Raw genomic sequence first — 23,031 nt, forward strand, 5'->3', positions numbered from 1 at the left:
GCGTATCTCACAGACATATAAGAAAACTTGTAAGTGAAAACCTGTGAAATCAAATCTTAATATACTAGCGAATGAAAGGTCATATTTGAAATATGGAATGATAAACATTCCACTCAAAAATGTTGACAGAAATATGACCATGAGGTTGACTTATTATTCCCCAATGGCATAAGGTATGATTGCAGCTCAGTTTTCACATCACATATTATAAGATGACATAATATACTTGATTTTACAAAATAAAGTTCACAAAAGCAGGGACTACAAAGCAGAGTGACCAATATATCAAACCTTAACAAAACACTGCCAATTTTTTTTACAGAAAGCCATGAAACAATATTTTATGCTAATCACAGTACACAAACAAAAAACAGTCACAATACTGAGGCAAGGCTACAGCAGATTTGTTGAGAAGGATAAAATTTAGTTTCCATCAAAAGAAAGAATTAGATAAATATCGTAGTAGGCATCACAGAGAAGTTTTAAATTGTGTTTCGGTAGCAAGACTTGTTTCCTTTTCTTTTTCAGAGATTTATTTTATATATGATCCTAAATTATGAATGATCCCCTATGGGGATTTTATAATAATCAGCAGGTTTCTGGTCAATTTTTTTAAATTAAAAGGCATAAAAATGTTCCTTCTTTCTATAATTGGGAAACAAAGATAAGCTTGCTAAAAACACATAGCAGTGGATATTTTCAAACAGACAATTAAGTACACACAAACAAAGTACCAGTGCCAGGAGTATAGAATAGGCTTAATAAAACTTAAAGAATGCTACACAAACTATAAACTTACAATTTTTTAACCCGTTCCGTTTGTCTAGAGAATTTTCCCGTGAGCTTGAGTAAAGCAGTCTCCGCAATGAATCTTTTGTTAGCATGCATAAAATGAAAGTTAAATATCAAGCATACTGTTCTCCCCAGACAGCATAAAACAGACTCTATGAACAGACCTGGTTAGGATTTTTATTTTCCAACTTTGATGTTCATGTCACAATTTACAAAAATTAAGAAAAAAAACTTTAGATTGATGCATTCTAAAATAATTATTTCAACAGCATTAAGTTGTTAGTTTTGCTTTTAATGTGACAGAAAAAACAATTCTACAGTAACTATAATTTTTTTATTAAATTTCCAATACAACTGCGCAAAATAAATTGCATACTTTTTATTTAATCTCAGTCGTATTGTTACATGAAGTTTCCAGGCATGTTAAGTACAGAGTCCAACTGCCATAATAACACCAAATAATGATGAATTGATCCATCTCACCAAATACTAGCCTTTTGTTAAATACGTTTACTTTTTCAACTAAGGTTACCCATGCAAACTTTTATTAATCAGAAAAACTGAAAAAATATTAAACATGCTATTGTAATCTGCTGCACACAAACATAGTGTTAGAATATCTGTTTATTGTCAATACCAACTATATATACAGTAAAGGACAAAAAGATTTTTAATTGGGGGCCAACTCGAAAGTTCGCGTGTTACAGAATCTGCAAAAAAAAAGTTCTTTAAAGTAGGAGGCATGAAGAGTTAGGGTGCTTTCCCAGAGATTTAGATTGATCTAAAGATTAAGTTTTAGATCCACCTAACTCCCTGGGGGTTCACGCTAAATTGCAGTCAGTCGAGCGGGCACCATAGTTAATTACCCCCTTACAGCTTTTAGTAGGTGGGACAGACGCTTAAGCCGGCCAAGCCGACAGTAATCTAGTGAGACTCCCCACAGGGATAGATCGATCTAAAAATCTATGGAAATGGGGTGTTAGTTTTAGTTTTACTTCTTTGGTTAATTTGCTTTTCAACGAAACTAACCGACAATCTTGACCTTTTACTCACAAAGCAAACTAGGCCTTAGAGCCCCCACTGCCATTTTAAAGAACTTTTTAAGAAATTTGCAGAAACCACAGTTATTTTCGGTATAGCCTCTAAATCACTTTCAGAGTTTGTGAGAGAAATAAATATGTTGAGTCATTAAGTTGTGAGTGTATGTGACACTGGATGATGAGTACAAAGTGGATGCTGAGACCCAAACATAGTATCTCTTGAATCTATGTTTTTATGTGAGACACACCACTTTTGGATCCTCGATCTATTCTCACCATCTGCAGTAGTATTAGGGAATATGTGTGTGGAAAAGGCTGTTCTGACTTGAGATTATAAAGAAAGGTGTTGCAATATGTGCTTAGAGATATGTCTGATTATAAGAATATTTTAAATGATTTAGGGATACCTACAACTACCTTCAGTTTATGTATGACTTGTTATGGGTTACCTGATACTGCATCAAAACAACAGGTAGAAAATACTTCTTAAGGACAGAGCAAAGTATCAAATGATATCAGATACAGGAAATGGAAAAAGATTAGGATTTTTAGAGAATTAAGTGTACTAACACATAATCCCATCTCTGGGCAATGAGGTCTTTATTTACTGAGACGTTTACATATATATGATAAAAGAAAATTGAATGTGTTATTCAGTTTTAGAATACACATGCAATATGTGTTGAAGAGAAATAAATATATGTGCAACAGTGATATGGTTCTAGTTACAGTGCATGGATTGTCTTGTTGATCTGATTTGAGAGACATCTAGTGAGTAAGCCTATTGAATGTGAAGGAGGAGGGAGGGGGATTGAATGGCTCACCAAACCTCCTAAACTTATGAAATTTCTTTTCAGGTTTCATAAAAGAACGTCTCAAATCTGGATTGCTGAAGGCGTGACCTGTTGCAACAAATGTCACAGTAAAGGGAACTTTTAATGCACAAATGTTGAATGCAGAACATGCCATAGCAACATGCTTCAACAGAATAAACAACTAGAAAAATATTCACATTAAGTGGTTCTTCACTTAACACTGTATTCTTCCAGTCTTTTCATTATAAATATATATTGTGTAATATTTGTGACATGCAGACTATATGTACCTTTCTCAAGCTGACAATCAGGTGGGTTACTAATTACAACAACCAAAACATTCTATTGTTTGATTAAATATAACAAAATATAGTGACTGAAAAATAATAAATGTAAATTTAAAACTTTCATATTGCCTTTCAACCAACCCGTCCATTGCCTCTTCTCATGATACATTTATATTATAACTGCAATGACTGTGCAAACACACACATGCTGGGGCACGTACACTATCATACTATATCTCTCTCATTCTCTTACATAAACACTAACACATGCACACAAACTGCACACTGTTGTATCTTTAATTACCTGCGATGACTTTGTGTGCACTTTCGCCATCTTTATACCCATTGGTCAGTCCCTGCTCCTCCGAGATGTCCATCTGTCCACGGCGGAGATTCTCAAAGTTCATTTTGGCCTCAATCCTGGATGCATACATATTGTAGGGGTGTTTATCCCTGGTAGCCATTAGATGGAGGGAGAGAGAGAGGAAAGGTAAAACTGGAGGTTAATGGTGATGAAGCAGAAGCAGAAATGTTTTAAGCTTTGTAGATACAACACTGGTCAGCAAGTTGGTTGTGGTATAAAATAGTTTAAAGAATAAATGGATATCATATACATACAACATGTTGACCAATATTGTATCTGACTTGGTGGATCATGAGAAAAAAAAGAGCTAGTCATATATGGTGAATCTAACATACATGGCTGAATCTTTATTCTCAATGCCTGCAGCGATATGTGTAACTATTTTACATTCTGCGTTTGCAGGTGGTGGTTGTTACTCATTACAAATCTTGGCATCCCATAATGAAACACATGCATGTTCAAAAATTTCTACTGAAAATGGATTATTAATGTATCCTTTACTTAAAACTATGGAATTTTACAATATGGAAACATTCCAATTTCATTTTAAAATAACTATTGAATATCCATGGATTTCAAAATGAATAAACCAAGACAAAAAAGATAGAATAATAATATTATTCATATCTTTTGTAAAAATTGAAATGGCATCACTATAAAAATATTATTTAATTTCATATTCATATTATTTAATTTCAGCTTTCCACACATGGAAGATCTTCTTAAGTTATCCATTTTTGAAAAATAGGTAATATTCTTACTGTGTAGGAGCTGGGTAGAATTAGCCACACTAATTTAAGTTATTAAGATTATGTTAAACGAGGGGCAAATAAATATTATGGGTGCTAAAGAGGTGAGAGAGTTAATCATACAGTTAAAATTTTGTTAACATGATTTGATTAATTTTGTGGTGAAGATTAGAAGAGGAACTGGTTACAAGGGATTTGAAAGGAAGTCAATTTCATAAGTAATTTTTATTGGCTTTCAAAATGATAAAGTTTAATGAAAGATGCTTTTTCAGGAAAATAATTACTTCCATACTTATGTAATAGTCTTTACTAATTCAAGCCATCATAAATAGGGATGTTCAAGGTGAAAGACATTAATTTTTATTTCAATTGCTTTTTTATATCATATCACAAACACTTTTCTCAGAAAAAAAATCACCTTGGCCTGAATTCATCATGGCACTTGATGGGAAGATTCAACTTGATAAATTCCAGCTGCACTTTTTCAAGGGTACCATAGTTTTTGGAGACCACTTTCAGGCATGGTGGGGTGTTGGACCTGTGAAGTAAAGAACAAACAGTGTCAATTATGAAAATGATGTAACCAACCAATGGTAATATAACATTTGCATGCAACCTCGTTTTAAAAATACAAAAGCCTTGGGTTTCACCAAAAATAATCACGAGAAAGTAATCAAAAAATAAAATATCATTCATATCACTAGTCTGAAACATTGACAACAGGATCTACATCAAATATCAGTCAAATATTAGCCTGGCAAATTAGGCTTTATGAATTTGCTTATTTATAGTGGTCACTGTTTCTGTCTTTAGCAATGAGATTCTTACTGTACATTTCATCTCTTGGTGGTGTCTTAAATGTTCTTTTTAAAAAAACTTGACAGTATTAAACTGGACATAAAGAATGCAACATACTGATAACATGTTTCAACATAGTGACTTTTAACCAAATGTTACACATATTCTAATTCTGCTATAGAAAATCTCAAATATTTTGTTTTTCTAAAAACTTCTCCATGCTGCCATAATCCAATAGTTGATTTGGCTACAATCATACATATATTTGACTAAGAGCAAGTTTACCCTTTGAGCTCAGGGTTTTCATGACCTTCAATATCAGCCAATCAAATTCTTACCCCCCAGGCATTCTAGAGACACCTATCCTGTGATGATCTTTGGGAACAGGCATGAAGATTGGGTTGTCTTGGCTGTACCATAGTGTCATCTGCTTAGTCATGTTGCTAAAAAAAATAGCCATAACTGTTTTAAACAAAGAAATGGAGTAATTTTGCAACAGTACAGCCACCTTTTTTTTAAAAAAAATCAGCAATAAAAAATACCATACATACAATTTTTCTTCTGTTATACATGTACTTACAGGAAAGGTCTTTTATCTCTATGTATATATACCTAACCGACCTGCACTATTGCCATTATGGACAAATCAAGCAATGAGTACTCGACTTACACACAGAAAGGTTCATAGCCTTCCTGAAGACCACAGCAGGTGAAATATTTCAGTGAGTTCACATCCTGACCAAAATTGAGCTTGGCTTGCTGAGACTGGCCCAGCGTGAAGACAGGAACATAGCCTGATACAAAGAAAAGATTTGAAACCTTTAAAATTTTTGTGGCAGTGCCCTCAGAATATCATTATTATTATTATTATTATTTGCCCATGCTATCAAATCTTACATATGCATCCATTCAAACAGAATTTTGTTTGACTTGAAAACATCAAACATTTTCATATTCTATAACAAAACAAAGAAAAATCCATATTTTCAACATGGTGATCATACTATTAAAACTTACCCTCTGAGACATCAATATCCTTGAATGCAATTTCTTGACCCATTGGATCCATCATGGCTTCCCCATTGAGAGAGAAACCTAGACAAAGTAAAAAAAATATGGTGAAATAACAAAGATAATCTTCACTGGTCTTTGAAGAAAAAAGTATGTGACAGTTAATCTTAAAATAAAGAATGACAACAATAAAGATCCTATAGGCTTTTGAACTGTTAAAGTAAGTTTGCATTTCATGCTTGTGCTTGCTATCTGTTTGTGATGCAGATGTACATATGTCTACATTCTATCATTTTTATGTATATAGTACAAGACTTTCTCACTGTAACTTCTCTGCTATCTAAATGTTTCTCATTTCTAAATTATGCTCATAAAAAATCAGAAAAGCATTTGGGTTCTGAGAGATTTATCTAAAAATGTGTCATCATACTGATGGTTCTGTCTGGGATGTCCAACATGCAACCAATCACATCTCCTGCCTGCCATGTCTTCCCATAGGCCTCAGAGCCATTGTGCCACTTCCTGGCCTGTATAGTACATAAATTATGTGAACTTTACTTTCACACTTTTTAACTTTCCTTATATATATCATGAATGAAATACTATTATAATGTTGTAAGTTATGTCTTTAAATGTTCTAATTTCAAGTATCAACACATTTATAGTTTAAAAAGCTGAACCAAATATACAAAGTTATATATACATATCCATGATAGAATAGGAAACTGAAATTGTGGGGGGAATTAATTTGTCCTTCATCAAACTGTATCGCTTAACTATTCATCTCTTACCATATAGCCATCAAATGCATAGGATTTATCGTCTTCTCCAATTTCTGCATCAGGTTTGCAGGACACTTTTGTCCAACCTACTCTCATATAGCCTGGAGTGATCACCTCAAACTCATAGTACCTGTCAGATTATAACATATAATTCAGTAAAAAATTCAGCAGCTGTGTGACAGTAACTATACAAACAAACATCCATTTCTGTTACTAGATAATGTCACCATGACAACATTGCCTCCTTCTCACAGTTATCAGCCTTAGTGGAGGAGGATACAATATTGTAAAATTCAAATTACTCATGTATTGGCAGATACTTTTTGTGTAGAAATATTTATCTTTAAACTAGAGAGAGGAAAATACTTTGTTTGATGAATAAAATGAAATTATATACCTAATTTTCTCCATACACTCAGACACTATAAATGATCAAAACCTGTTGCCTCATTCCCTGAAAAATCTGACATAGCAAACACCCGAATATTAAAAAAATGATAACTCTAATTTTGCTGCTAGTTAGGAATTATAACTGTCATTTTTACTTCTGCCCAAGCATTCTACCAGTATCTGCCAAGTTATTATGAAGTAGATGCTATATTTGTGTTCCTACCATTTTCCACTGGTTACAGCATATGTGAGCTGGCCTCGGTAGGTTCTTGTGGCTTGTTTCTTTGTGGTCATCTCATTCGCTAAACCTATTTAAGGAGGGAAAATACTGTGATACACCTTGATTAGATTAAATCAAAGAACCACAACTAAAATATTATTTTTTTTCATGTCAACTTGGGTTGATATCACAAATTTCAATACTGTATTGTATTGCATTCCATTGCAGCATTGTATTTATATAATAAAATTATATGATGATGTTTGAGATGGCTTTTGTAGAGTAACTATATGGCAAATATTTACAATCTAAAAATACAACATTTTATTGAGTTCCAGTTCCTTACCACCCTCTCCACCTTCATTTGTTGGTGGTTCCAAGTTGTAACCATAGGCAATCAGAGTTCTGACTGTTTCACTGGCAGTTTCTCTGTTGGCCCTTTTTATTGCTTCATCCACTTTTGCATAGGGAATAAGATGGGGTGAGCGTCTGTTCTTTGAATCCTGTTCATTAAAATCAAATAAAATTGAAATTCGATTATAACGTTTGTTATTAAAAAACACAAACAAAATACATTCTTCAACCTATTCATTAAATTTTTTACAATTTTTATCATCACTTTATTTCATTTCATTCCATTTCACTTATGTATGCTATATAGGTACTACTATGATTATTTTTTCTTTTTGGCTAGTCTACTAGTTTGAGTTTCATACATCCAGACCCAGACAATATTATTAACACAAGCATCCACTAATGCATGAGCAAACAAACACACACACACACACACACACACACACACACACACACACACACACACACACACACACACACACACACACACACACACACACACACACACACACACACACACACACACACTACTAGATGAGCAGTTCCAACTCATGCCTGTTCTCATATAAAAAATACCTCTGCCAGTCCATATGTCCATCCCTGTTTGATCCTGTCCCTGGCCCACACATTGTGAGTATTCTCTGCCAGGAGCTCCACCAGGTCATGCATCCTATCATCCAGTACTATACCAGACAGGTCCAGAGGGGTGGGTTTGTAGCCACTGGACTGGAGATAACTGATGGAGAAGAAAATAAGCCATTTGATAAATCATCTTTTGATTAAAATTTCAACTGAGCAGTGTCATTTTTTGTGTATTGTTTTATTTATATTTTTATGTATTTTTATTGTTGGTAATAACAAATAATTCAGAATGTCTTTTGTGAGGTGTAATTTGTCGAGTCACTGTGTAGCATATCTTTATCAAAAAAAAGACCTGTAATAATATTTTATTAATCAATTAATAAAATATTTTCAGCTTTTGCTGAATGATATGACTCATATGCACTTAGCATATCAAGAAGCCTAGGATAGGTGTATTCTTTTCTTCAGTTTTGTCTATTTGCACTCACTTATAGATAATGTAAAACTTTTGCTTTCTACAATAGATAATGTAAACATTCAGGTTGTATACACACTACTCTGCCCTTTGTTCAGAAATGAGTGCTCCATTTTTCCAGTAAACCCTCTAAAGCTGCATTAAGAACAGTTGACTAACTAGTTGTTTAATCCGCTAGTAGATACTGAATAGATTCCCTGTGGGGAAGTATTCAAGTGGGTCGGCCATATTTGACCCACGGACTAGTCAGTCCACTGTTCTGAATACAGCCTAACAATGACACAGTGTCATCCAATATAACAGTGGTGTGCAGACTGAAGTGTCAAGAAGGACACCAGAGTTTCAGAGAATAATGGAAACTTTTCTCCACTATCAGCCTGCCTCTGCCATTTCTTGAGGTCAGTTTTCAGTAATAAAACTGAAAATCAGGGCAGTGGATGTCACCATGTTGGATCGTTGATAGTTAAGGTAGGTGCATCCAACACTCTATGAAACTCAGGGTAGAAAAGGATAGTGTATTGACTTTATGGCAGACATAATAGAACTGACTGGTGCTAACAAGAGACATAAAACTGATCAATACAGCTTCTCATCTTCCATTAACAGGTCTGTTATTTAATTGGTAGAAAGAAAAGCATCAATGCTTTCCCTCAGGCACTGTATTGTGTATATTGGGGGTTGCATGCTACATATTGCATGAAGTACTTAACACCATTTTAATAATGAATAACTGATATAAATGTGTGTGGTAAACAGCACGCCATTTTGGGATGAGTGAATATCAATTGGAAAATTATGATCTTTCTCAACCTAGGAATTTCTCTTGTTTTTCTCCATACTCTTAATGTGGGCATGTGAATGTGTGTGTGTGTGCATGCATGCGTGCGTGTGTGTAATATCAGCTTTTAAATGTACCCAAGAATAAAATGAGAATCTTAACTTTATCCTAAAATATCATTCCAAAAAGTGGTATGCATCATGCAGCTAATGATTCAAATAAACTACTATTATATTGATTTTTATCTTATAAAAGAGAGAGAGAGAGAGAGAGAGAGAGTGCACTAAGACTCTTGACTTACTTGTTTGGTAATTTGAGGGTTTTCAATCTTGGTATCTGATCAGGCGATGCTATTGTAATATGATAGCCCAGAGCCAACAAGGTTCTGAAATGGAACAGATGCTTCATTTACAAACACAAAACTAAATAATCTGCATCATTAAACATACACAAAAATAATTAATCATCTTTTCTGAGGGGGCCCAAATACTAAATATTCTTCATTATCACACATGCAATAAAAAAATTAAGTATCTCTTTTGAAGGGACCCCAGTACACAAAACTAAATATTCTGCATTATCACACATGCACAAAAATACTTATTCATCTCTTATGAAAGAGGCCCACAAATAATAATCTATATGCCCAACATTTTTTCAATCCTTGGACTAGTTACCTCAAAGTCTCATAAGCTAGCGTTATATCATATTTTCTTTCAGCAGCAGGTAATCTCTCAAAGGTTGTTAGACAAGGATGTATTTTCCTCTGATCATCTCGCATCTGCAACAAAAAAATTATTTTCAGTAAGAAAAGTGAAATTAACTGATAATAATCTATGAAGTGACTATCAGAAGTAAAATAACACACTGATGCACTGCACTGTTTAGAAACTTTTAACTATAGTTATAAGTGAGATATTTTTGTACATTTTTTGTTAAAAATATTAATTTTGACCGAAAACAATCTTTATCTTAGATGGACATATATTTTAAATCACACACTAATTATTACTTATATGGACATCTGTTAAGTTTTAATATTTTTACCAGTTTTGTATTTTGGCAAAATGCACCTAAATTTGCAGAATGAATAATTCAGCAAATGGCAATTTACTGAACACCTAACAAAAAGGTAACCACTAAACTAAAGATAACAGTTCATGAAGACCCCACAACAATCTACCTCTCCTGATATCCATCCCTGCTCTATCTTCCCCATGGCCCACAGTTCATGGATATTCTCTGCCAGACGATCTCTCACATTCTCTATGTAAGTTGGAAGCTGAATCTATTTGACAAAAAAAAGCGTTTTTAAAGAATCAGATATTGGACTGAAATGATGTCTTTTCATAGTAACTAAGCTCATATCCATTCTCTGTTCCTAAAATTTTGTGTCATTTGTATATTCTACATAAACATGACATATATATCTTTTATTCAGAAAACTAATTCAATTATTAAAGACTTGCTTTGTATAATCTATTTGTATTTTTCTTGTCGTTAATCAAATCAACTACATTTACTACTACTACTTACTTGTGATGTATCCACAGGATTGGGAACAAAAGTATATGACTGTATCTCTGACGGCCCACACAACACTCCTTTGGGAATGTTGCCAAAATGGAAGGAAGGCTGGATCTTGAGTTTTTCTCTGGGTAGCAGAGCCTCAGAGATGGGGGCATGGTCTTCTGGCGGCCCATGTTTCAGACGGCCATGTTCTCCCCCAAGCATGAAACGGCAGCTGAGCGTGTGAAAAAAATTAAATGTTTAATTCGTGTGAAAAAAATGAAATGTTGAATTCAATTCATTCTTTTTATCTGATAAGACTTGTTATTTGTGTGCTCTACCCAGTGACCTATTTTTCATACAACCAAGTTCTCTCTTCAAGTAAAAAGACAGCAGAGCAAGCAAATTACAATTGCTTTTTATGAAAGGACAAGGATTCTGTGATCACTATGTTGGCAACAATTCTACCAAATGACACACGATTCTGACAACAGAGTGACATAGCTTATCCTTTGACAAAAAAATCTACCTCTAAGCAACAATATAACATTGAAAAACATTGGGAATCAACCCTATATAAATTGCAGAAGCTTGCAAATGCACAGAGTTGATAACCCTGTTTTAAACCATTCACACACCTGACTTTGGCAGAGAGACTGACAACAGGGTAGAACAGCCCTTCCAGGTTGAAGTCCTTGAAGAAGCCCTTGACTCGTACTCCGTTGACAGTAAATGAGATCTTTGGGATGGTGAGATCTAGAGCACAACCAATGATGTCCCCCTTCACTAGGTATTGACTGGTCAAACGCACAGTTTTAGGCTTGCCAGCTGAAACAAAGAGATATATTTCTGCACATTTTTTGTTTTAAATATTATACAATTATAAACTTGGCTGGTGTGTTGTTCTTAAGCCTCAGAAAAGTGATATAAACCAAGGAGCACTGGATTGTTTCCAGAAACCATGGACCTGTTGCTTAAAAAAACTTAGGTTGAAAGGTGCTCTGAAAAGTTTACTTTAACAAGAATTCACAAGTAGCTTTCTACAAACAAGAATAAAATCTGCCTGGCTAAAAGAAATCATTTTTCACTTTTCATGAAACAGACCTAATATTCCTATTTTAGTGGACTACAAAATGTAAGCTTAGATGCATCCAGCACCAATGTAGCAATAAAACCAAACTTAAGGTTAAGTCCACATTTCAACTAAATAAAGTTCTTTCACAAAGCCAGCTCCACATTCCTCTTGCATAACTCACCTGTCCATAAACTGCCTCCATCAAACCCATAAGAGTACAGGTCATCACCAACCCCATTTGCACCGTAGCGGTCACCCCCTGCTGGGAATGGACAAAAGCCTGTGGTATTGGCCCAGCCCACCCTGATGTGAGGGTGTAGGTGAGTGACAGTTTCTACATACTCTACCGCGATTTCAAAGTACCACTTTTTATACATGGCAGACCCTTCCTGGAGGCCCACATACACATTGGGGTGCATGCTGAAAATAATAGAAAATAACTTTTTTTATATTAAAGAGTAAACTCTAAGAAGAAGTATAATATTTTAAGGAAAATTTAGGAAGTTTTTAAATTTTCAGTTAATCAATTTGCAATAGGGTTTATCATCTACTTCCTTTCTTTTAATTTAAACCACCCATTAAACATCCATAGACTGCCTCTACATAATTGTGGCTGTCAGCATAAGACACCACAAAAGAGATAATTCTGTGTCCCTCAAGGAATTGTGTTTACACTGATCTAAGTATAGTCTATATTTGAAGCAAAAATAGTGCATTATGCCATCTTGTTTGTAATTCAAAAGAAATACTGTTTGTGTGCAAAACATTGTAATCTAATAGTAAAAATGAATTTAATAACTCACTTATTTTGACATAAATTGATAATCAAACATAAAAAAGAAAAATCCTCACCTTGAGACATGGTCCACCAGTTGTGATTGCAGCAGAAGATCCCTTGTGGGGAGGAGATTATCGCAGATGAGATTTTGATTAGATCTTACAGCAACACCATTTCCAACACACAGGGAGCAAAGGACATTCAAAACCTATAATAAAACAAAGTTGGCCATTAACTTCACCAGAAAAAAACTTGATTCCTATTTGAAAATAATAAATGATCTAAGCATCATGAAAATTCCTCAGAAAATAACTTACTTTTGGACAACATTTAAAAAAACCTATAGCACATTTCTGAAGGAAACATTAAACTAAAACAGTGATTCACTTAAAAAACAGTGAACTGTGTGTGTGTGTGTGTGTGTGTGCCTTCCTGCGTGCGTGCTTGCGTGCACATGTGTGTGTGCAAGCACCTGCATGCATACATATAGGCGTGTGTAAGCATGCATGTGATATACCTTTGGGTCCCTTCCATGCTTGTCTATGAGTGAGATAATGGTCCTGATGTGTTGTTCTTTGATCATATTCAAAGCCTCAGGACTGTCAATGAGTACACAGTGGAGGACCTCCAGGACACCCTGAGAAGACTGCTGGCTCTCCAGTCTGTTCACCAGCCAGTCCAGTCGATTGCAGTCTGCAAACTGGGCACAGTTGGCTCGGTTACCTCGGATCATAGCAGCTGAAGCATACAATTAGCATTTAGACTGGTGTTAATTCACCTTTCTGTGTAAATTCATCAAGAACAATGTTGGAATTTTTGTTGTGGGACTTTCTGATTATGATACCCCTTAAGAAGGTAGTTGCTAATTATTAAAAAAATTCTCTCCTAGCAATTTTGATAAAAAAAATTAAAACTTAATCTAGAGACCATGAGGGTTTAAGTTATGCAAAGAGGCTTGTGGGGGTGGTATTCCACCTCGTTCATAATACTTGTAATTATCTTCTAGTATGAACATTTAACTGTTTGTACATGTCAGAATAAAATATTAAGCTTTTGAATATATTCAATATATTTAGTATTTACTCAATAGTTTACTTAATGGTATCTTAGAGCAGCAAGAACAATTTTTCTGATTTACTCAATTGGAGAACAAAAGATTACTTTTATTCCAAAAAAAAAAAATATATAAATTAATAGTCTTCAATGAATAAGTAATTAATATAAAAGCAATATGCATAAAGTAGCTGCTAAACTATGACATCTTTAAGATTTCAATGCCAAAAAATCTATTTATAATGAAATTCACAAGTTGAAATAAATGGGTGTTCATTTCAACTTAATATGAAATATGAAAATAACATCAGCATCAAATTCCTTACCAAGTAACAGATAAAGATAGCCAGAAATATCCTCATAAGTGTTGGCAGCTTCCTCACCAGCATAGTTCGCGAAATGTCGTCTGCTGTGAAATCGACTGAAGTTGTCAATGGTTGACAAAATTAAGGCGATCATACCCTAAAATGAATAAAAGTGTGATCAATTCTAAAAATACATCAATTAATCAAAAATATAGAAAAAAGTAGACCATATATTGTCAAAAACTATATTGCATATTTATTTGAATTAGATTGCAACTTTTCTTACCTCCTCTTGGAAAAGATCCTGCCTGTTTCTCAATGCTTTTAGTTTTAGTTGTTTCTCTTCATGTTCTGTAAATGTATTATTAAGTGTGTTAAAATTCTAAGTGGTTAGATTTTTAAATTAATTCCACTAAGTTATAGCAAAGACAATGTGGCTGTAATTTTATAATTAAAAATGGACAATCATGTTTATATATAATTATAACAAGATTGCAAGACCCTCAAAACTTATATATTCTCCATTTATGCAAGTCCCTCATACATAAAAATACAAAATAAAATTATTCATCTTTCTCTAAAACAGCTGGGCTCACTTTATTATTGTTAATATAAGCCAAGTGCAAAAATAATTGCATAACTACATAAATATTGTTTTTCCCAAAAAACACCAACATCTCTGACTATGCAGGTTAACCTGGAATGAACACAGAATCAAATATAATGTAGTATACCTTCATTTTCCTGTGGCTGTGCGAAATACTCAATGAGGTCTTCAAGACATTTGATGACCTCACTGAGGTTAACTCTTTGCCAGGAGGGGTTGCTACGGCCTTCAGTTTTCAAGGCATCTAGAGCCCTGAAGACAAAATACATCAATAATAATTATTATCACAATGATAATAGACCTTCAAAATGTCTGACCATAAATTTCCTCTAATTAAAATCTAATAAGCCTGTAATTCTTTTCTTTAATTTCTTAACATACATTATTTAACTTCATCAGGGATGAATGGTTATGAATAAATCATCAAAACAAGGTTAATCATATTGAGTATCAACTTAACTTATTCCCATCTACATTATTTTGAAGGGAAGGTTAATAGACTGTGAACTTTCTTCCAGTCAAAAAGGATTCAATCCACATTATGTAGAGGAAATAAAGAGAGTGAGAAAAGGAACTTACTTGATGAATCTATGAAAGAGGGACTGGCATTTCCTGATAACTCTTGCCGATCTAGACTCCTCCTCTTGAGCTCGAACAAAAGACAAGCCATCATCCATGTGGCCCTCAACAAGCATGACAGCCTGCAAAATCAACCAAGAGATTACTTGATATCTTTAAATGGATGAATAGAAATAAATAAATAATATCAGCCTGAAAAATCAGAAAGAAAGATTTCAAATATCAAAAGCAGAGAGAATACATAACTGTGTACACAAATTATGAATCCATACAGACTATACAGCATATGTCAATAGATGTATCGCTTTACAAGTTACATGATCATTTCATATATATCCAGGCAAGCTGTATTGTGTAATTTTGGTGTTTTTCTTAAAATACTAGCAGAGGTGGGAAATTGCTAACATTTCATTTTGTCAATTTAACTTGCTTCCACCAAAAATATGAATTTTGCCTATTTATATCTATTTGTATCTGAGCAGGTAGATGCCAAGTTATTTGTTGTCAAAAGGCTGATTGGTGGTTTATCAGAATAGAGCATAAAAATGCAATCTATCACCTTGATTCTATCATTTGAATCGCAAGAAGAGAGATCATAAAAGCAATAATTAACTGGTGAATACCATTAAACATAATAGCATATAATATACTCCTGACCCTTAATGCTTTGATTTTGATCCCCAATTTTCTGGAACAGCCATTACCATATTGCAAATAAAGATGAGAGTGCTCTTTGCTTGACTGGACGCAAATGAGAAAAAGGCAAATGCCATGGCATATCGCATCTCCCCCTGGTTCTATCAATCTTAATGTCAATTCTCTAGCTCTATTTCCAATAAGCCCTCCACTTCCCTTTAGACAGGTTCATTTTTATTATATCAAAGGTCACGTCATCCTGCTGAAGCAGATGGCTTTCTCCTTTTAAAGATATTTGATTATTCCCTCTATCCACCAGACCTCGTAATGACAGGATAATAAACACAGACTGGGAAAAGCGCACTTGATTTTATTGATTTTTAACCATGGCAATAACCACACTAATTGAATTATCAGTATTCGCAATTTTTGACTGCATGTGATAAGCATGGAGGGCAGATTTTGGGTCCATTTCATTGACGAAAGAGTTTCAAAACATAAAAGTAATTGTTGATCAAAAAATTACCCTTAAATAAATATTTGAAGTCACATCTCTCTCCAAATATAAGGAAAAAGAGAAATACTTCTTTGAAAATTAATATGAATAAAAAAGAACAAAAGCTCTATGACCCTTTAAATAATTTCAAAATTATGGCTTATTCTGTTAATTCATATAAATCGTTTTTCAACCCTTAGGCAAAACATTACAAATGAGGGTATTCAAAAGTTCCTAATGATGATACAAACTCAAAAGTGATCTTTTTCTGTGCAAGCTCATTCCCTACCAAACAGTATGCATGAATGTGTGTGCATGAATGTGTGTGCATGCATGTGCGTGTGCATATGGTTGAAAAATATGCCCCTTTAATTGGACCCCAATTAACTTTATATCTTTTACCTTCTTTTCCTCTACTCTGCCCACTCCTTTCTTCTTTGTCTCGAAAGTTTGATAGGAAAGCCACAACCCCGTCTGACAGTGTTGCAGAAAAACAATGGAATCGCCATATTTGATGTCGGCCGTGCCCATCCCCTCATCTTCGCGCGCCTCTGAGTGCTTGCGGTCATCCTGCAACAAACATGTTTCAATGCTCAGACATCAAACGATCTCAGTTACATCCTTTTGCTTATCAAGCCATAAAGCTTCATCATCATCAAACAATTTTTCTTCTTTCTTTAAACATTACAACATGGCAATATCATATAAATAATGATTACTATCATCATTTTAACATCCCAATGATCATAAACTGATGATGAAGCAGAATAATTATTTGGCTTTATTTTGAACCTATAAATTTATTTTAACATTAATGTATTTTTTGAGTATAAAATATATAAAAACAGATACATCATACATGAATACCAAGAATAATACAATGATAAGGTAATACTAAGCTTGTAAATGCCAGGAACCTGGAAAGGAATAAATGTTGGTTCTAGTCAATATGTGTAAGCTGTGGTTAACTGAGTGTAATAGTAGTTCCTTTATGGTTGCTAGAACCCACACATGGCTACCTACTTTGGACTGTCTAAGGAAGAAGGCTGTAGTTTCATCTGAGGCATCGTCTCTATGTAGCATGGTCACTTGATTGTCTGCCGTCAAGCCGAGATAGCGTCCTGAGGTGACATGACGAAATCGACAAGGGTGAGCCCAACCCATGAATCCACCTGCCCATCTGAAAACATGGATAATATATACAGTATATACATATCAAGTGACCAGTGACAGCCTTGTGCACACATATTACATACATTTTTGTTATATTTGTTCATAATTAATAGACTAAAGTTAAAATTGATATCAATGGGAAAATCTGTGGCTAGAGAAATGTCACTTCAGTTTTTAATTCAATTTACACTGGATTAAGTGTTTTTTCTCAGGCCTCAGTTAATTACAACTGACATATCCTGCAGGTGGGCATTTTTTCACTGGCAAGAAGCTAATACTGAAGAATTAATAGCTTGGAATAGTGAATCATGTAAAAGGTATTGGTTAAGTTCAACATACAAAGTTCCTTGAGAGAGAGAGAGAGAGAGAGAGAGAGAGAGAGAGAGAGAGAGAGAGAGAGAGAGAGAGAGAGAGAGAGAGAGAGAGAGAGAGAGAGAGAGAGAGAGAGAGAGAGAGACTGCTTGCATGCTACCTACTAACATGCATTTGGCTTCTTAAAAAAATTACAAACCAAGACAAGATGATATTTGCTTGCTTAACATTTTTAAACTGGCTTCTACCAAAGATAGGTGTAATATGCCATTATTCAGAGCAGAGACAGCTAGGCTTGTTTGTTGTTTGATTGTTTTTGCATCAACTAAACTCAATATTATGTAATAACATGCAATGTGGAACACTGAAATTTCCAAAATATCTGGTCAATCTCAATTTTCCAAAAAGATTCAGGAGGAATGCCTTTTATTTATTTTTATTACTTTTTGCTTATCCAAAATACTTTCATAATGAAAGCAAAAAATTTATTATTAATCAATGTATTGCTCCTATTTTTACCCATGCATGCCCACATTAAAACACACTCACACCCACCACACACAGAGTCATATCCTACACAATATGTTTTTCTTGCTGTACAATCCTGAGAGTGAGGTATCTTTACGTACAGAATAGTTGTAAGTAGACGTGGCATTTTCATATAGGTTACTGTTCTGTTACCTAGACAGTTTCATGCACCTGTTGCTATTTAAAAGACTCATCAAGCTAGCATTTGTTCTGGCAAGAGGTACTGGCAAAGCATCTATCTTTATCACATGAGGGCCTAACTATTTTGCCCAAAGAGATGCCAACAGTGGCTTCCCCTTCATGACCGATAGCAAGAAGAAAAAGCTACAATAATCTTTGAAGCTACAACAACTTATCAATGCATAAATCAACACTTAAGTGCTGATCTCCCAAATCCGGCCTTTGATTACAATTTGAAATGATCGATTATCATTATGAAGCATCTTGATGGAGAATCAATGGAGCTTGATGATTGCGTTCATCAACTACAGGGTGCCTGCAGGAAGCACTTGTTGACTCAGTGTGAGGTCAAATGAGCCACAGGGCTTCAGGAGGTAAACTGTTATTGTACAGATGTTTGATAACCATAAATAAAACTGATGCTGGAAGAATTCTAGGTGCGACTGTTTGGTCCCTTAGAAGAGTGGGTGAAATCATAGCACTGTTTTTTTATCTACAGCTTCTGAAGTCAGGATTTATAATTTCGCAAAAAAAACAAGCGCCAGTAATTGATTTTTTTTCTCTACTAAATTTATGCAAAATCAATCAATATGCCACGGCTTACTTTGTACAAATATGTTCAGAAGTCATCTGCAATCTTCACTGAGACAGTATTAAGGTAATCGCCTAGCAAAAAATATTCTGCAACTTACTTCGTACGTATATGTTCCAGTCGCCATAGCGACCGAGCATGAGTGCAAACAGCCCCCACTTCATACATGACAGCACTGAAATGTGAAAAACATTCATGTTGTAGAAATTTCAAATAAACATGTTCAATCAATAATTATAATGAGGTTATGATAATCAATGGTATTCAATCAACAGTAAGGATAAAGCAACCATGACATGCAATAAATGCATTACTATATAATAAAATGTAAGTAGTAAGCACTCTCATTAAGTCTGACATTCATGTCAGAAAAAGTATGAAAATCTATAAAATGGCAAAAATACATCATTCACATTTTCATCAACTTCTGTCAATATTCTGTGTTTCTTTCCAAGAATGCAAATAGGAGAGTGTGTCATCACAGAACAATTGACGCAAAACGCTGAATTCTCTGGAATTCTTCCACAAAAGTCAAGGCTAACATTTTCACCATTTCATAGCACAAAAATAGAAATTGGCAAGAAAACAAAAGGCTCTAAGTGGAACCCAAACAGTTTCAAAACTTGATGAGTGGCACTGACAATACTGTGAAATTAAGATCAATGCTTGGCACCTTTTTCTACAAAAAGAATCACTAAAGCATTGCTTCCTGTCTGCCACCAAAATGAAAAATCAATGACGCTGGCTATAATAGGAGTCTAACAGGATAAAGATAGCTAATTACATGAGCTTAAGTGGGCGGTGAAAATGAATTAAATAATCTCATAAATTAGTTTAGAGTGCAAGTTAACAAATACAGTAAAAGCAAGCATCTAAAAGCCTTGTGGGCTAAAATAAACTATTATAGCTAAAACTTTGAAATAAAACACCAACTGCATATCAGCAGTTCTACACCAAATTGGACATAGATAATTATTTGAAAATGATATTATGGAACCTAACTGTCATATTTTTACAGATCTATTTATCTATCTATGTTAATAGATATATTCTTAATTATATTAAAACAAAATAAAGTGTATATTAATAATAAAGTATTTAAAATTATGGTCAAAATTTTAATGTTAGGTGTATTCAAAATGATGGCAAAACTTTAATTAAGTATTTAAAATAATGGTTAAATTCCCACACTAGATCCAAACTGATGGTTGAATTACCATACAGCATTTAAAATGAGGTTTTGGTCACATTTCCAGAGATTATGTAAAAAAAAAAATTTGTCAAATTTCAATAAAGTATTTGCGATAATGATCAAATTTCCATACATAAATTCAAAAAGAAATCATTTAATTTTCAAAAATTTTCAAAGCTTATGGCCAAATGTCTGTAATCACCATCACTTTTTACCTGAATTCATTTTCACTGCCAGCGGGAGGAATGGTCAGACATTCGTCCATGTGGCCATGGAATAAACGCAACACATCGCCACCAAAGACAAAACCTGGGTAAAGAAAAACCATTTTATTATTATTATTATTATTATTATTATTATTTTTATGCCATCTTTTAGTGTTACATTAATTTTGTTTTTATATTCATCTAAATAATCCAGGATAAAAAATTAAATATAATCCATAAAATGTATGTTTAATTAATTTGTGACAGAGGGCTTCAAACTCAACACTATATAAACAATTGGTTCCCACTTTATTTAAACATAAAGAGTCATAAAGACATATATAATTTTGCCAATTTTGATGAAGTAAAATCACAAACTAAGGAAGAAATGCTGTTGTTGCTATGGAAATATATAATAGTTGCCTTGGAAATATGCACTGTTGCCATGGAGACTTACCAAGAGATTTCTGCCTGATGGCACCTGAGCAAACTGGTGCTACTGTCCATAAGGTCTGCTGGAACGAGGCTATCACACTCTGGCCACTGCCAATGTGCTACAAGAAACAAAACATAGAATTCCATTTTTAAGAAAAAGTCAACATCAGTGGTGTCATGCAGTATCTAAATAATTATATATCATATTTTTATTTCATGATGCTTGTATTAATTTCTTTAAATCTAAAAGATCTAAGAGATCTGACAATTTGTATTCAATATCTAACCCAGGAGGGAATTGAACGCAAAAGCAAATGCTTGCTGTCTGATACTTTTTAGTCTGCTGTTGCAATGAAAGGCAACTCTTCGAGTCTTTTATTGATATTTACACTGCATATCCAATCTAAAGACAGCAAGGGGATAGTAGTGTTCTGTAAAATTAAGACAAATGCTAAAAACACTAAACAAACTAAAAATTTCACCTACTCAAAAGAGGATGAAAAATTGTCTTGTAAAGAAGACAAGTGCAGTCATGTTCCTTTTAAAAAATCTATAACTACAACACAGTTTCATAATAAAGCTTGCCTTCATTCAGTGCAGACATTCTTAAGTACTGATTGATGGAGTGAAATGCAAAGAATACCCTTTACATCAGTTTTGAAAATAAGAACTTTAGGCATTTCAAGGCTGTCAACTGACCATTCCTTATGGATTTCTGCCCCAAATAATGACCCATAATAAGATAATATCTATCATGTTCTAGTCCAGTGACTAGACCACTGAAGTCATTGACCTGGGAGAAAATGAAAGAGTAACTCCACACCAGACCACTCAACATGTATCCACTTACACTCATCTTAAGAAAAACAGGCCAGTATACAATATATAATGCCATATACTGGTCAAAATGGTTGTTCTGTGTGCATTTGTGCATGTTAGCAGATGCATGCATGCGTGCAAATTGGAAATGATCTGCCTCTGTGCACTGCAAACTAAAAATATGGAAAGGAAGCAGAATTCGGCCTTATAGTGTTGTCTGTCTGGAAGATGTTACATAAAAGGTTAAAGACAGGGTTGGAGAGAAGAAGATGCATTCATTTTTCCAAGTACTAATACATCATCTCGCTAACACAGCATCTCTATATAAATGAACTAAATTACGGGTATTCTTTTCCTTGTATAACCGGGTTTAAAAACTAATGACAAAGATGAATCTGCATTCAACTCACTAAGCATCTATGCCAACTGTGTCAGCTTACCAGGCACCATACCAGCTGTACCAGGCATCTCCATGCCAACTTACCAGATATCTCTCTGATGCCACACTGACTAGGATAAGATCATCTCCAACTCGCACCTTCTCTCCCTCAGACCTTTGTTTAGAAGCAGGATGGATGGTCCACCAGCAGGATTCACCTGAAACATTGATTGAATACACATTCTGAAAATGGCAGTCAACACCAAGATGGCCGCTCTTAATTTTAACTTAACAGCCTCTCTTTTTGCATTGAATCAACTCATTTTGGAGTGGTGATATGTTGTAAAAAACTAGCTTTATTTTTAGAAAAGTTTAATCAAGCATAACTTGTATGTGGATGAATTTAAACAAATTATAATAAATTATACAGTGTACCTTGTGGAGTTTCTGTGAGGCCCACATCAAAGGCTAGTTTGTCATTTGAAGAGCTTGTTGAGAGACAGGATAAATACTAAAAATCAAAACAAATGACTTGATCATTTTGTTTGATGACATCTTTAATAAACAAACTTTTCATCACATTCAGTTAGAATTAAATTAAATTGATTTATACCGCACTAAAATACTTTTCTATCACACTGGCTTATTCATTGGCAAACATTATAATTGTGAAACAAATTCATTCATTCATTTGGCTAATAAATAATCCTGGAATAAAAACTTAGAAATAATTATATATT

The 23,031-nt window shown here is 34.1% G+C and overlaps 1 protein-coding gene across 24 annotated transcripts in view; it reads right to left on the reverse strand.

Annotated features, from left to right (window-relative positions):
- LOC106160817 (ryanodine receptor) overlaps window positions 1-23,031 on the reverse strand; it is a 130,989-nt gene that overhangs the window by 75,975 nt on the left and 31,983 nt on the right. For 16 of the 24 annotated variants that reach the window (XM_087006916.1, XM_087006922.1, XM_087006919.1 and 13 more), the window contains exons 5-34: window positions 22,727-22,802; window positions 22,397-22,509; window positions 21,116-21,212; window positions 20,668-20,761; window positions 19,361-19,435; window positions 17,499-17,655; window positions 16,878-17,045; window positions 15,344-15,465; window positions 14,892-15,016; window positions 14,444-14,508; window positions 14,179-14,314; window positions 13,317-13,537; window positions 12,874-13,007; window positions 12,203-12,441; window positions 11,585-11,774; window positions 10,974-11,181; window positions 10,621-10,725; window positions 10,115-10,218; window positions 9,739-9,822; window positions 8,179-8,338; window positions 7,595-7,751; window positions 7,252-7,336; window positions 6,648-6,768; window positions 6,287-6,383; window positions 5,863-5,940; window positions 5,516-5,639; window positions 5,184-5,288; window positions 4,466-4,585; window positions 3,239-3,387; window positions 800-871 (exon numbers count right to left, since the gene is read on the reverse strand). In XM_087006916.1, coding sequence (XP_086863042.1) covers window positions 800-871; window positions 3,239-3,387; window positions 4,466-4,585; window positions 5,184-5,288; window positions 5,516-5,639; window positions 5,863-5,940; window positions 6,287-6,383; window positions 6,648-6,768; window positions 7,252-7,336; window positions 7,595-7,751; window positions 8,179-8,338; window positions 9,739-9,822; window positions 10,115-10,218; window positions 10,621-10,725; window positions 10,974-11,181; window positions 11,585-11,774; window positions 12,203-12,441; window positions 12,874-13,007; window positions 13,317-13,537; window positions 14,179-14,314; window positions 14,444-14,508; window positions 14,892-15,016; window positions 15,344-15,465; window positions 16,878-17,045; window positions 17,499-17,655; window positions 19,361-19,435; window positions 20,668-20,761; window positions 21,116-21,212; window positions 22,397-22,509; window positions 22,727-22,802 — 3,781 coding nt within the window. The remainder of the gene's footprint in view (window positions 1-799; window positions 872-3,238; window positions 3,388-4,465; window positions 4,586-5,183; window positions 5,289-5,515; window positions 5,640-5,862; window positions 5,941-6,286; window positions 6,384-6,647; window positions 6,769-7,251; window positions 7,337-7,594; window positions 7,752-8,178; window positions 8,339-9,738; window positions 9,823-10,114; window positions 10,219-10,620; window positions 10,726-10,973; window positions 11,182-11,584; window positions 11,775-12,202; window positions 12,442-12,873; window positions 13,008-13,316; window positions 13,538-14,178; window positions 14,315-14,443; window positions 14,509-14,891; window positions 15,017-15,343; window positions 15,466-16,877; window positions 17,046-17,498; window positions 17,656-19,360; window positions 19,436-20,667; window positions 20,762-21,115; window positions 21,213-22,396; window positions 22,510-22,726; window positions 22,803-23,031) is intronic. The other 8 variants (XM_087006925.1, XM_087006923.1, XM_087006921.1 and 5 more) reach the window with 3 other exon arrangements.

Source organism: Lingula anatina, chromosome 2 (assembly GCF_051362555.1).
Source record: "Lingula anatina isolate TDL-2025a chromosome 2, LinAna3.0, whole genome shotgun sequence".
NCBI classification, from domain to species: domain Eukaryota; kingdom Metazoa; phylum Brachiopoda; class Lingulata; order Lingulida; family Lingulidae; genus Lingula; species Lingula anatina.